Below are 14,751 nucleotides of genomic sequence, written 5' to 3' on the forward strand. Positions count from 1 at the left end.
GGAGACAGGAGGATCGCACAGGTTCGAAGCCAGCCTCGCTGGCTTAAGAGACCCTGTTTCCAAATAAAAATATAAAGTAGGTCTGGGACGATAGCCCTAAGGTAGAAGGGTTTCCAGGAACCCCAGTGCCACAAAAAATAATAATAATAAAATAACTGTGTTTTCTATTAATTTCATTTAATAGAAAATACTGTCATTTAATATTTAAATATAAAAATTAAATCTATCATTAATTTTTTAATAAAATTAATTATGAAAGATGGTATGGAGTGCTTAAAAACAAGTGAAAATGGTCTCAAAATATAAAATAGTTAAGTGTCAGAAAAACATGTTATGAAAAATTATCATATAGGGAAATCATGGCAGTTTTGCTTTCTGTTTTTCCTTAATGTGTATTAACAATACTTACTCTGCTTGGCTCCCACTATGCTATAATTATAGACACTGCTTTTGAAATGTAGCAATCAAAGTCAGGCATGGTGGCATATGCTTGTAACCCCAGTACTTGGGAGGCTGAGACAGGAGGATCACAGGTTTGCAGCCAGCCTCAGCTACTTAGTGAGGCCCTCTGCAACTTAGTGAGACCCTGTTTCAAAGCAAAGAACAAAAAATAGGGCTGGGTTGTGGACACCTGGGTTCCATCCCCAGTATCACCCCCCTCACAAAAAAAAAGAAAGAAAGAAAAAAGCAAGCATTCAAATTAAATTAATAACAAAGATCCGGACTCAAAATGGTAAAATAAGAGCCACTTTAGGCAAAAGCTTTCAGAACTTTTATAGAATAAAAGCACAATTATTTAGAAGAAAATCTAATTCCTTACTTGCTTTTACTGGCTATGAACAGTAGCCACAGTAGAATACATTTAGGCCCATGTACCATTCATATCACCACAGCTGGATCTAGGAGCTGGGAACCCAACGCTACTAAATGAAGGGGCAAACACTAATGTTTAGGGTAGATATCTGCCCCACATTCTGTTTTCACAAATCCATGCTGCCCCCTTCTGGATATTTTGGTAGATTATCTGATAATAAATGTACTAAGACAAAATAAACAAAAAGTAATCCTTCTAACTGATGAATTTATGCACTTAGCCTAATGCCCACATGAAAATCATAACATTGTTAGTAAATATTTTGTCTTAAAATACTTTCCAGTAACTCTGTTCTGAATAGTTCTAAGAACAGAAAAAAAAGAGCTCTGATAAGTTAGTCATTCATATGAAGAAAATAAAAATGAAATACATATTTACTAAAAGTAAATAAAATATGACACTTAAATCACATTTTTTGCCAGGCATGGTGGCACACACCTGTCATCCCAGTATTTGGGAGGCTGCAGGTTTAAGACCAGTCACGGCAACTTAGTGAGACTATTAGCAACCTAATAAGACCCTGTTTCAAAACAAAACAAAACAAATTAAAAAGGGCTGAGGAGCCGGGCGTGTGGCGCACACTTGTAATCCCTGCGCTTGGGAGGCTGAGCCAGGAGGATCGCACAGGTTCAAAGCCAGCCTCACCTACTTAGTGAGGCTCTCAGCAACTTAGTGAGACCCTGTTTCCAAGTAAAATAGAAAATAGGTCTGGGAGTATAGCCCAGAGGTAGAAAGCCTCTGGATTCCACTCCTAGTACCACCAAAAAAAAAAAAAAGGGGCTGAGGGTGTCACTCATAGGTAGAATGCCCCTGGGTCCCATCTCCAGTAACACACACACACACACACACACACACACGCAAACAAAACATTTTTGTTCTCTTCCATAGTCATTCCCCAAACAAACCAGGATTTAAACTTATCTTTTCAGTTCAGTTTTAACACATGTGTTCCCTACACAGGTATCAGTAAACAAGCAGTATGAATTTATGGTTATTTTAAATGTAAGTAAATAGTGTCATAGCTTCTTAAACACAAATGTCCATGTCATTAGCTATGCTTCTAAGTCCAGCCGCCCACTGCAACTGAACGTCAAATGAGACCGTGTGGAGAACTCTGTGCAAGGTACTATTACAATGTCTTAAGTGGGAAATATTACATAGGGTCACTTGGGTTACTTTTTTCATTTCTGAATTTTCATTGCTGTCAATTATATCTATCTGGTTTAGTAAGGAAACCTTTTAAGGCACTGTTGATATCTTAAAATTGTTTCCTCTGAGTGTACTTTTCAAAGTCTAGTTTCTTCTCCTAAATGGATGTTTTCTTCTAATAGTAATCTATGTGGAAATAAAAAGAAAAACTTTCAGCCGGGCCAGGTGGCACATGCCTGTGATCCTAGTACTTGGGAGGCTGAGAGAGGATGATTGAGAGTTGAAGGACAGCCTCAGCAAATAAAATAGGGCGACGTCACTCACAGGTAGAATACCCCTGGATTCAACCTGCAGTACAAAAAAAAAAATCTAGATCTTGGAAAGTCCAGATTATACTAGAATTTACAATAAAGGAGAATAAATAGCAGTACCCCTTAGCCGAGGCAAACTCAGCTCACCGGGAAGCGCAGGGAGGGGTCGCACCACTCTCTCCGTCCCTCCACAGACTTGATGTGCAGCCTCAGAGCCGCAGCCTAGGCCTTCCCTTGCCCATCGCTCTCCCCAGGCAACGGGCCACTCTTAGGCCTCCCCTCTCCTCCAGTCCAGGTTCTGCTCATTCATCCCAGCTACATGGCTCAGCTATTCAATCTGGAAAACGTCCCATCTCCAACCACTCTGTGTTGTACACATTGCTTAGTTGTCAGAATGAGAGTGAACTAAAATGTATAGATCCAAAGTATGAAAACGCTATGCACAGAAAACCTGTGGTGAGTTCACGAGAGTCTGCAGTCAGGGTTAAGGGAATTGACAGGAAAGGGACCTTGCTTCTCACTTGTAATCTTTAATACCCTTCGTGTTTCATACTTATGTGTAACATGATCTACTTAGAACACTTTAAGACACTAATAAATAATCCAAATGTAAGCACAAGTTTAACAAGCTATTACATTTTTAGTAAACCTGTTTTTAAAAACATTTATCTAGCCGGGCGTGGTGGCACACGCTTGTAATCCCTGCGCTTGGGAGGCTGAGACAGGAGGATCACACAGCTTCAAAGCCAGCCTCAGCTACTTAGTGAGGCTCTCAGCAACATAGTGAGACCCTGTTTCCAAATAAAGTATAAAATAGGTCTGGGAGTGTAGCCCGGAGATAGAAAGCCTCTGGGTTCCACCCCAGTACCACCAAAAAAAAAAAAAAAAAAAAAAAAAAAACATTTATCTAAAGTCTCCTGTATGTGTATTTGAAGTGGAAATCTAAGGTAATAAAAATGTACCGGTTCTGCTTTAAATATGAATCTGATTAAAACGGCCTAAGAACTATCACACCTGAATGGTAAAATAGAAGGCCCACTCGTTTAGAAACAATAAATTCAACTTGCAATAATAATAAGTAAAAATGTTATCAAACTTTATTTTAGGTTAATACTATATAATTTTTGCTATCAAAGTAAAGTCTTATTTCAAATAAATGATTCATTTTGGTTTAGTTTCTTATGCATATATAATACATTTTGTTTTCTCAGGAACCCAAATAACAACAACAACAACAACAAAAGTGGGCTCTCTCCCTCACTATATATATTTTTTTCTCTTTTTTTTTTTTTGGTGGTACTGGGGATGGAACCCAGGGGCCTTCTACCTCCGGGCTACACTCCCAGATCTATTTTATATTTTATTTGGAAACAGGGGTCTCTTAAACCAGCTGAGGCTGGCTTCGAACCCATGCAATCCTCCTGTCTCAGCCTCCCAAGCACGGGGATTACAAGCATGCGCCACCACACTCGGCTTCCCTCAATATTTTTTTAATCTTAAGAAGAAAAGAGAAGGTTGAGGATGTAGCTCAGTAGTGAATGTCTGCTTAGTATGCTCAAGGCCCTGGGTTTGATCTCTAGCAACAGACCAAAAAGAAAAGAAAAAAGAAATAAGAAAAGAAATAGCAAATAACCTAATATTAGCAATCTCAAAATGACAAGTCCAGCACCCCACAAAGTTTGCATATAGTCAAACCTTTGAGCTCCTTGAGCAGTTAACCAAAGTTCCTTGTTTCCCAGTGCCTAAGACATTCCTTGCCCTTTGCTACAGATTATCACACATGCTTCACTTCTTTCCAAAGTCTAAGCTTATATTTCTTGGTATATATAAACATATCACATGAGAGAGTAACTACTTCCCTTCAAAAACTTCCTGAATTGTTCTCAATTACCCTTTAGTACTACACAATTCTGAACTCTAACAATAAGTACCTATAAGCATTTTGTCTTTACCTAAATACACATTCAGTGTCTTTTTGCTTAGACAAACCCCCAAATAATGGTATTCTAAACTGCTACTAGGAGTTAGTGACACACCGTGCCAATTAAAGTCAGTAATAGAGAAAAAGACTGTGTCCATCTTCTGTGTCTATGTGCGCAACAGTAAACGATCCTATCTTTGCCTTTGAAAAGTTATACGATGCTATTATTTTAGTGTAAAAACTGAGTTTTGTTGCCAGGCGTGGTGGCACACATAATCCCAGCATATGAGAGGCTGAGACAGGAGGATGACAGTTCTCGGACCGCCTCAGCTACTTAGTGAGGCCCCTTGCAACTCAGTGAGACCCTGTTTCAAAATAAAGAATAAAAAATAGGGCTGGGGGTGGAGCTCGGAGGTAGAGTGCCCCTAAATTCCACCCCCATTACAGAAAAAAAAATTGAATTTTGTTAATTCTCTCATCACCTTACTCTACTCCATATATATATATATGCTTGATGGCAAAATCACCCACCTTGGCCATAGTAAAATAATGTGTTATATAAATCAACTTACACTACAGTTTTCAGGTGGCACTAGAAGTTGAGTAATCTCACCACCATGAACACAGAAGATATGTTTCATTTCTCCAGAAAATATGTCCCAAATGATGACCGAAAAGTCCACGCCTCCAGATATCAGATGTCTCTGGTCGTGGCGAGCTGAGACCTGATGAGGATACAGCAAGCATGTCACTCTGTTCCGATGACCACGGAGCGTTCTGTGCGGTGGCCAACCTGCGGATGAGGTTTGGGGTTTAAAATGGGAAGACGAAAGTCTTAAAAACTTTTAGCAAGTCAAAGTAAACACGAACGGTCTAGAAAAGCAATAGATTTCATCATAGAAAAAGGTTTCAGCCGGGTGTGGCGGCTCACGCTTGTAATCCCCGCATTTGGGAGGCGGAGACAGGAGGATCGCGCAGGTTCGAAGCCAGCCGCGCTGGCATAAGAGACCCTGTTTCCAAATAAAAAAGTATAAAATAGGTCTGGGAGTGTAGCCCCAAAGTTGAAGGGTTTCCAGGAACGCCAGTACCACCAAAAAAAAAAAAGGTTTAAATTGTTTCAATTCTGTCTTTATCTCTGTCCAGTACAGTAGCTTGGAGCTACATGAGACTTGCTGAACCCATGAAATAGATTTGATATGGATTCAGATATGCTATAACTGTCATGTCAAAGTCCTGAGATTTTTTTTTCCTATTTTTTTTTTATGGTACTGGGGGTGGAACCCAGGGGCTATCTACCTCCAGACTATACACCCAGACCTATTTTATACTTTATTTGGAAAAAGGGTCTAAGTTGCTGAGAGCATCACTAAGTAGCTGAGGCTGGCTTCGAACCTGCGCGATCCTCCTGTCTCAGCCTCCCAAGCGCTGGGATTACAAGTGTGTGCCACCATGCCCAACAGAGTCCTGCGATTTTAAAGAATTAGTACAAAAAAAAAAAAAAGAATTAGATGTAAAATGTTTTTTACATTTTAAGAACTAATAGTTTTAATATTTATTTACAAGTAAAGAATAGTTTGGGTTGGGTTTGCTATGTTGAGTTATATAAAATATAGTATTATTCTTAATTTCATTTTATTTTATCATGGTTATTAGAAAACTACATATATATTTACATTAGGTTTCTACTAGACAGCACTGTTCCAGAAGATTGTATTATAGGTAATACAGTTATTTAGTAATGTATAGAAATTAATAATCATCACTAAAACTGTATCAAAGAGATAATATTAAAATTTTTTATTTCCAGTCATCGCATGGTATGTATCAGAATAAGACACTTCATATTTTATCACCTGAACATTAAACTCTATCAGCTACACTAGCACACTGAGAACTACACTGATTCTACTTGTTAAAGAAGAGAGACGTTTTCAGTATCAAGTTATAGCGTCCTCACAACACTCTAGAGACGGGTGGACCTTGGGTGTACCTCTTCGGAGCATGTGTTCCCCCTGCAGCAGCTGTACTATGGCCGTCTGGGTGGCAGGAACAATAATGATGCTTCCATCTTCACGGCCACAAACCAGCCGCCCGTGTGCGGGTATGTACACGCTTGCGGTGACTTTAAGAGGCTCGTTGCTATTGGGAATCACACTCAGCTGATCTATTATCCCAGCAGGACAAGGATTCAGTTTATCAAAGGCTTCTTGCAAACTAATAGAAGTGGTCACTTTCAGTCCTGTAGCGGTTTCGAGAAAAACAGTTATGCATGTTAAAAAGTTAAAAACATGAATATAAGGTTGGTTAACGCAGCAGCATAGCAAAAGAAGATCACTTTCATCAAATATAATTCTTAGAAGATAATAATATGTGATTATTTATGAATTTGCTATTCAGTGTTTAAAATGGAAGAGGCTGCCGGGCGTGGTGGTGCACGTTTGTAATCCCCGCGCTTGGGAGGCGGAGACAGGAAGATCGCACAGGTTCGAAGTCAGCCGCGCTGGCTTAAGAGACCCTGTTTCCAAAATAAAAATATAAAAATAGGTCTGGGAGTGTAGCCCAGAGGCAGAAGGGCTTCAAGGAACCCCAGTACCACCAAAAAAATAAATAAACAAATAAAATAAAATAAAATGTAAGAGGCTAAATGAAAAGAATTAAGAGACTGCTACATATAATTTACTGTTACCTTTGCTGTGCTCCTGTTCATCAGGTGTGTCTGATATGTTCCAAATATTTAATCTTCCAGAAGAATCACCCTGAATTAATAGTTTGTAGAAATATTCCCTGCATCCGTAGAAGAACCGAGTAACTGGAGGACAAACTAGCAACTGTCAAAAAAAAAAAAATTATTCAAATATCTTTAACCATATTTTTAAGCAAAATATTTTTCACATTAACATTTTTCAAATCAAGATGTTAGGTACTCTGTTTCAGTACTTGAATTCAAGAAGTGTTAAGAGGATGACTATTCAGCAGCATTGTAGTGTAATTTATAGTATTAATTCACATCAGCTACTATTAAATCTAGTACAACACATTCAAGGAAACAAAACCTTTATTTATAGTTTTTCTCTAAAATCAGTAATTTTACTTATTCTGTTTTATAAAAACTGATTGGTAGCCACAAGGCAATTTATCTAATTGCCTGTTATTAAATTATTAGTGCAGATATTCCACTCTACTAAAAAAAATTTTTTACTAATAAAAGAGCGCAAACTCACTAATTCTACCTTTTTTGACCACTCCCAATTAGTGACTAAGAATAGCAACAAAATTAAACTACCAAATTTGTGTAATTAGAGGACACCATGTTCTTTTACTGGGCACATTTTCCAACTAATAGTATAAAGTTTCACTTGGTCACAGTCACATCATCCATTTGAACTTAATCTGATATGTTAGCTATGACTACCAGGAACAAATTATTTTTCAGCCTAAAATCCTTTGCCTTCAGTGAGATGACTTATTTGTAAATTCTTTTTATATTTATTTATTTATTTATTTATTTATTTTGGTGGTACTGGGGGTGGAACCCAGAGGCTTTCTACTTCCGGGCTATACTCCCAGACCCATTTTATATTTTATTTGGAAACAGGGTCTCACTAAGTTGCTGAGAGCCTCACTAAACAGCTGAGGCTAGCTTCGAACCTGCGCGATCCTACTGTCTCAGCCTCCCAAGCGCGGGGATTACAAGCATGCGCCACCACGCCCGGCTTGTAAATTCTAAATAGTGGTGGATTCCTAAAATTAAACTCTGAATGTTAACTCACAAATACTGGGACACTCAAGTACACAAAAGTAATCGTAGACTTCAATTTTGACAATTAGCAGCTAAAAAATAATCTACTTACTGTTTTAGACTTATTTTCATGGAAGGTACTAGTCTCTAGAAACTAGAAATATAATGTATAACCAATTATACATAACTTCACTTATATATTCAGAATTTTCGTTAATAAACAGCATACATAACAAGGAAAAGTTGCAACAGCAGCTATAATAATAATCAGTATGCACATTTCAATGAAAAGCTCATACCACATAACACACAGATCTTAAAGTATATTATGAAGCTGCTATTTAAAGGAAAATATATATATATATATATATATATATATATATGTTAGTTTTTGTTTTGTTTGTATAAGATTTTTTAAACAAATCTCTATTGCTTAAGTTTAACTGAAAGGGATTGTCTATGTTGGAGATAAGTAGATAGGAATTTAAGTTAAGAAAGTAAAAGTCGAAGAATCTTAATTGTAACTAGATCTATAAGTTCTTATATTCAAAATATTGATGGATAAAACACTTCTTTCCTGGTTACCATCCCTCCATATAGAGATAGGACATGACATTCTAAATAATGAAGCTGTGAAATCCTAGAACATCAGTATTTGGTTTTGATTCCAAAACCAAAGCTTCTTCCTTACTGCTCACAGAACACAGAGTGAAAATCTAGTATTAAGTGCTCTTGTGTTTCAACTTCAAATGGATATTAAGCAAGATTTTTGAAAAGTCTATTATACAATAGACTTTTTTTTTTTTTTTGGTGGCACTGGGGTTCCTGGAAACTTTTCTAACTCCGGGTTACACTCCCAGACCTATTTTTATACTTTTTAATTTGGAGACAGGGTCTCTTAAGCCAGCGAGGCTGGCTTTGAACCTGTGCGATCCTCCTGTCTCTGCCTCCCAAGCGCGGGGATTACAAGCGCGCGCCACCACGCCGGGCTCCAATAGACTTTTATAGAGAAAAATATTTTCTTCTTTAATTCTAATGTGTAATGATTTAAATGACCACATGATTTGGGGGAGATATTACAATGTTCTGTTCAAGTAATAAACCATTACTAGTCAGGATCACTGAATATAATCTTTGCCCTTTTAAAAATATATCTGTCAGCAGGGCGTGGTTGCACATGCTTGTAATCCCAGTACTTGGGAGACTGAGACAGGAAGGATCGCACAGGTTCGAAGCCAGTCCAAGCCACTCAGTGAGACCTGTTTCCAAATAAAATATAAAATAGGTTGGGACTGTAGCCCGGAGGTAGAGGGCCCTGGGTTCTATTCCCTGTACCACAAAAATAAATAAATAAATAAAATAAAAATATATCTGTCACATCATGTTTTAACTGAATGAGAATATAAAATAAATTTATACTGTAAATGGGAATTTTATCAAAAAGTCAATTCTAATATCAAATTGGCATATGAGTACAGATACTTTTAAAGAAAGGTGAATGTTATTTTATAGGCATATTATGTATTTTAAAATAAGCAAAGTTTAAAAGGTGCTTATAATTTACCATATAAAAATGTTTTATAATATCCAACACACTGAATTATATTTATATAACTCTTTTAAATTAACTCTTTTGCTCAGCTACCAAATAATGCCAATAAGTACAGTTCTGAAATTTTTCAATATAACTATCACTTATAAATGATACCTGAAGAATTTTACCTCTTTATCTTTCCTATCCAAGAGGCTATGTTGTACAGGAGGAATTAAATTTTCAACTGCTTTCCCCACATCACTGCGGAATGAATCACTAGCTGGAAGGCAACTGAAAACGGGAAAAGTACAAAATTCATTTAAAATACTGACATTAAATATTTTATTATTACTTATAATAACAAAGTTTTTACAGTAGATAAAAATAAATTTTAAATTCATGTTATAAAAATATCCTTCTTCGAAGCCGACTATGGAGGCGCACGTCTGTAATCCCAGTACTTGGGAGACTGAGACAGGAGGATCATATGTTTGAAGCCAGCCTCAGCAGTTTAGTAAGGCTCTCAGCAACTTAGGGAGACCCTGTTTCCAAATAAAATATAAAAGAGGTCTGGAGGTGTAGCTCAGAGGTAGAAGGCCCATGAGTTTCATCCCCAGTACCACAAAAATAAAAATAAAAATATCCTCCTTCAAATAAAAAGCCCATCTAATTTTGATACTTAAAAGTTAACTTGGAGCCAGGCGTGGTGGCGCACGCTCGTACTCCCAGCATTCGGGAGGCTGAGACCCGGATGATCACGGTTCGCAGACAGCCTCGGCTACTTAGTGAGGCCCTCTGCAACTCAGTAAGACCTGGTTTCAAAATAAAGAATAAAAATAGGGCAGGGGGTATAGCTCAGAGGTAGAATGCTCCTAGTTTCCATCCCTAGACCCGCAAAAAAAAAAGAAAGAAAGAAAGAAAGAAAAGTTAACTTGGGCCAGGCGTGGTGGTGCACGCTTGTAATCCCAGCATTCAGGAGGCTGAGACAGGAGGATCGCGGGTTATAGCCAGCCTCAGCTACTTACTGATGCCCTTTGCAACCCAGTAAGATCCTGTTTCAAAATAAAGAATAAAAAATAGGGCAGTGGGTGTAGCTCGGGGGTTGAATGCCCCTGGGTTCCATTCCCAGACCCGCCAAAAAAAAAAAAAAAAAAAAAAAAGAGTTAACTTGGGATTATAAATCAAATTTTAAAAAAAGTTCTAACTATTTTTAACTAAATTAATTAAACATTTGTACTACATACATTTTCATATTTTCAAGTTGCACTCCAAACTCAGAATCTGGTACTTTCGATTAAAGTCCAAATTCCTTACTTATTGCATACCTGGCAGGCAGCTTGTAAATGTAACTTTGCCCATTTTCAGTCCAAATGATTACTTTATCTGCCGACACAAAGTCCCCTCCTGTCCAGGTCTGCCCGTTTTCACTAGGGCCGGAGCACAGAAGGGAGTAGTCGCCAGCATCAAACACCTGCGAGGAAGAAGAGAGTCACGATCTACTCCGTACTGCGGTGATTTAGGCACAGCGACACTAAAACACAACAAAACCACCACTTCTGGGAATGTATTGCACATTCAGGTCTCTGACGTCTGATGACTCAGATGAAGATATTTTGTATTTTGCCCGTGAGCCTTAGAGACAAGTCTCCTTCCCACGACAAATAATAATAACAATAACAACAACAACAACAACAATAATAATAATGCCTCTGTGCAGCCTCTGGGTTGATCAGGCAACAGACTGTAGCAGGTGGAGCTGAAGTCCCCTGCCCAGGATGGAATCCTCAGCCTTTCCTACAGAGGAAGAAGTACTCCAAGAAGAATGGCAAGGAATAGGGAACGAGCCTCTGAAGGCAGCTTCAGACTCCTGTCTTATTCCTACTTCTTGTATTTTTTTTTTTTTTTTTTTGTGGTACTGGGGATGGAACCCAGGGGCCTTCTACCTCCAGGCTACACTCCCAGACCTATTTTATATTTTATTTGGAAACAGGGTCTCTTAAACCAGCTGAGGCTGGCTTCGAACCTGCGCGATCCTCCTGTCTCTGCCTCCCAAGCGGGGGATTACAAGCGTGCGCCACCACGCCCAGCTTCCTGTAACATTTCTAAAGCTGAGCTCTGTCATCAGAATATTTCTTCGCTTGCCGGGCGTGGTGGTGCACGCTTGTAATCCCCGCGCTTGGGAGGCAGAGACAGGAGGATCGCGCAGGTTCGAAGCCAGCAGCGTGCGCTGGCTTAGGAGACCCTGTTTCCAAATAAAAATGTAAAAATAGGTCTGGGAGTGTAGCCCGGAGGTAGAAGGGCTTCCAGGAACCCCAGTACCACAAAAAAAAAAAAAAAGAATATTTCTTCGCTAAGGGGGGAATTATCTTGCTTTACTTTATTTCATCAAGCTTCTAAAATACTATGACAGGATGATAGTAGACTTCATGTTATTATTTTATAATTCTGTGTGTGTGTGTGTGTGTGTGTGTGTGTGTGTGTGGTGCTGGGGATTGAACCCAGGGGCATTCTACTTCCAAGCTATACTCCTAGCCCGATTTTTTGTTCTTTCTTTTTTTCCCTTCCCTCCTTCTTTCTCCCCCCCCTCCCCCCTTTCTTTCTTTCTGCGGTACTGGGGATGAGACCCAAGGGCATTCTACCTCCGAGCTACACACCCAGCCCTATTTTTTATTCTTTAGTTTGAAACAGGGTCTCACTGAGTTGCAAAGGGCCTCAATAAATAGCTGAGGTTGTCCATGAACTGCGATCCTCCTGTCTCAGCCTCCCAAATGCTGGGATTACAAGCCTGTGCCACCATGCCCAGCCTTTATTCTTTATTTTGAAACAGGGTCTCCTAAGTTTTGGAAGGCCTCACTAAGTAGCTGAGGCTGGCTGTGAACCGCAATTCTCCTGTCTCAGCCTCCCAAGTACTGAGATTATGAACGTGTGCCACCACACCCGGCTCAATAATTCTTACATATAAGAGTCAAACCACTATGACTTCACTAGCCACTGAGGCTACTGGCCTTACATGCCCTTCTATTAGTACGGCACATCAAGGCTTAATAGCACCTTTACAACCATCATTTCATATGACCCTTAGAATCACTGCAGGAGATAGGCAGGCAGGAATTGCGAGGGCAGGATACACACAGGAAACTGACACAAGTAAGGGTTTCATTATTTACTTACGGTCACACATCCAGTAACTGATGGAGTTAGGACTAGACACCCTACTCTTATCATTCCAAGCAGGATGGGTCTTTCTGTCACTTTCAACATTTAGCAGAACTACATTCCATACTTTTACAAATTTCCCCCAGGAGAATGAGGATTCCTCTTTTTTGATGGCCCAGAGCTGTTATTTCATTTTTCTCTAAAGAAAACAGTGAAGTTGCTTGTGCAAGCCTTGAAATTAGAACAAAGCCCAGCTGAATTTGCCATGATTTGCTGCTGTGATGAGGAGTATACAATGGCACCACAATACCAGCCAAGAGAAGTCCAAGAAAGAGTAAGGAAATGTGTCCCACTAGCCCTATTACTGACTTAAAATATATAAAGCTATACTAGTTACAACAATACAGGACTATATTAAGACATGAATGGACAGACAAACAATCTAGAGAGAGACGCCAATAATACATCATTTTATCAAGAATCAAGGCGTCCTGGGCATGGTGCTTCACACATGTAATCCCAGTACTGGGGAGGCTGAGGGAGAAGGATCGAAGGTTCAAGGACAGCCTCAGCAAATAGTGAGATGCTCATCAACCTAGGAAGACCCTGTTTCAAAATAACAATAAAATAGCCGGGCATAGTGGTGCATGCTTGTAATCCCAGTACTCGGGAGGCTGAGACTGGAGGATCAGTGCTTGTGGACAGCCTCAGCTACTTAGCGAGGCCCTCTGCAACTTAGTGAGACCCTGTTTTAAAAATAAAAAGAATAAAAAATAGGGCAGGGGGTGTAGCTCAGAGGTCGAATGCCCCTGGGTTCTATCCCCAGACCCGAAAAAAAAAATTATATATTATTCTTTATATGTACTCTTTATATATATATTTATATGTATATTTATATGTATTTATATATAAATATATAAATATATTTATAATATATTATATAATATATAATTATTATAATATATAATATATAATTATATATAATTATATATAATATAAATATATTTATATATTCTTTATATATATCAATAAAATAGAGCTGGGGGTATAGCTTGGAGGTAGAATGCCTTTGGGTTCAATCCCTAGTAACACACACACACACACACACACACACACACAGAACCAAGACAAAATAACAAACAAGTAAATTGTTCAGTAAATAACATAAGGAACTAGGGCATCTGTGTGGAATGAAAATAAAGTGGGATCTACAGCTCACAGTTTATGCCAAATAATTTCCAGATTAAAGAGTCGGATGTATATAAGGTATACAAATATTAAGGCAAATGAAATTATTTTTAAAAATCCCCATGCTACAATTATTCTAGCAATCGTAAAAGATGATATTTAACTATATTAAAATTAAAATCTTCTTTATGGCAATAATAAAAATCATTCTAGTATAGTGTAGCATTACCTTGGTGCTTGTTTTAATATAAATGTCTCTGAGAACCAACAAAGTAGGTTCTATAGGGTTTGGTGGGTTTTTTTTTTTCTTTTCTTTTTTTTTTTTTTTTTTTTTTTGCAGTACTGGGAATGGAACTCAGGGGTATTCTGCCTTTGAGCTACACCCCCAGTCCTGTTTTTTTTTTTTAATTATTTTGAAACGGGGTCTCACTAAGTTGCGAAGGGTCTCTCTAAGTAGCTGAGGCTGTCTGCGAACCACGATCCTCCAGTCTCATCCTCCCTAGTGCTGGGATTACTCGCCCGGCTGATTCTATAGGTTTACTGGCCACCTGGCTTTCTTCTTGTGAAATATTTTTGTCCACTTTCCTTTCAGTTTGCCTGTATATTTCTCCTTAATTTGCAGAGGCTTTTTTAAAAATAAATACTTGCAAGTTCTTTATCATCTTCTCTCATGATGTGGGTTCTCTTTTCACTAAGGCTTGTACTTTTAAAAGCAAAAGAGAAAAGGCTCTTTTGTTAAAAAAAAATAATTATAAAATGCTTATCATGGACACACAAGAAACTGGCACTAGATGTTGTCTGCAGAGAGGGGAAAAAAGGGGAAAGACACTCTTCACTGTGTTCTCGTGCACTGGTTTTCCATCGCTAATCACATGCACT

The 14,751-nt window shown here is 38.5% G+C and overlaps 1 protein-coding gene across 2 annotated transcripts in view; it reads right to left on the reverse strand.

Moving 5' to 3' along the window:
• WDR7 (WD repeat domain 7) overlaps nucleotides 1-14,751 on the reverse strand; it is a gene marked incomplete at both ends in the record, with an annotated part of 323,548 nt that overhangs the window by 289,765 nt on the left and 19,032 nt on the right. For both annotated transcript variants that reach the window (XM_080714515.1, XM_080714514.1), the window contains 5 exons: nucleotides 4,828-5,048; nucleotides 6,246-6,494; nucleotides 6,942-7,083; nucleotides 9,717-9,819; nucleotides 10,854-10,999. In XM_080714515.1, coding sequence (XP_080570641.1) covers nucleotides 4,828-5,048; nucleotides 6,246-6,494; nucleotides 6,942-7,083; nucleotides 9,717-9,819; nucleotides 10,854-10,999 — 861 coding nt within the window. The remainder of the gene's footprint in view (nucleotides 1-4,827; nucleotides 5,049-6,245; nucleotides 6,495-6,941; nucleotides 7,084-9,716; nucleotides 9,820-10,853; nucleotides 11,000-14,751) is intronic.

The sequence above is a fragment of the Muscardinus avellanarius genome (assembly GCF_963383645.1).
Source record: "Muscardinus avellanarius genome assembly, chromosome: 17".
NCBI classification, from domain to species: Eukaryota; Metazoa; Chordata; class Mammalia; order Rodentia; family Gliridae; genus Muscardinus; species Muscardinus avellanarius.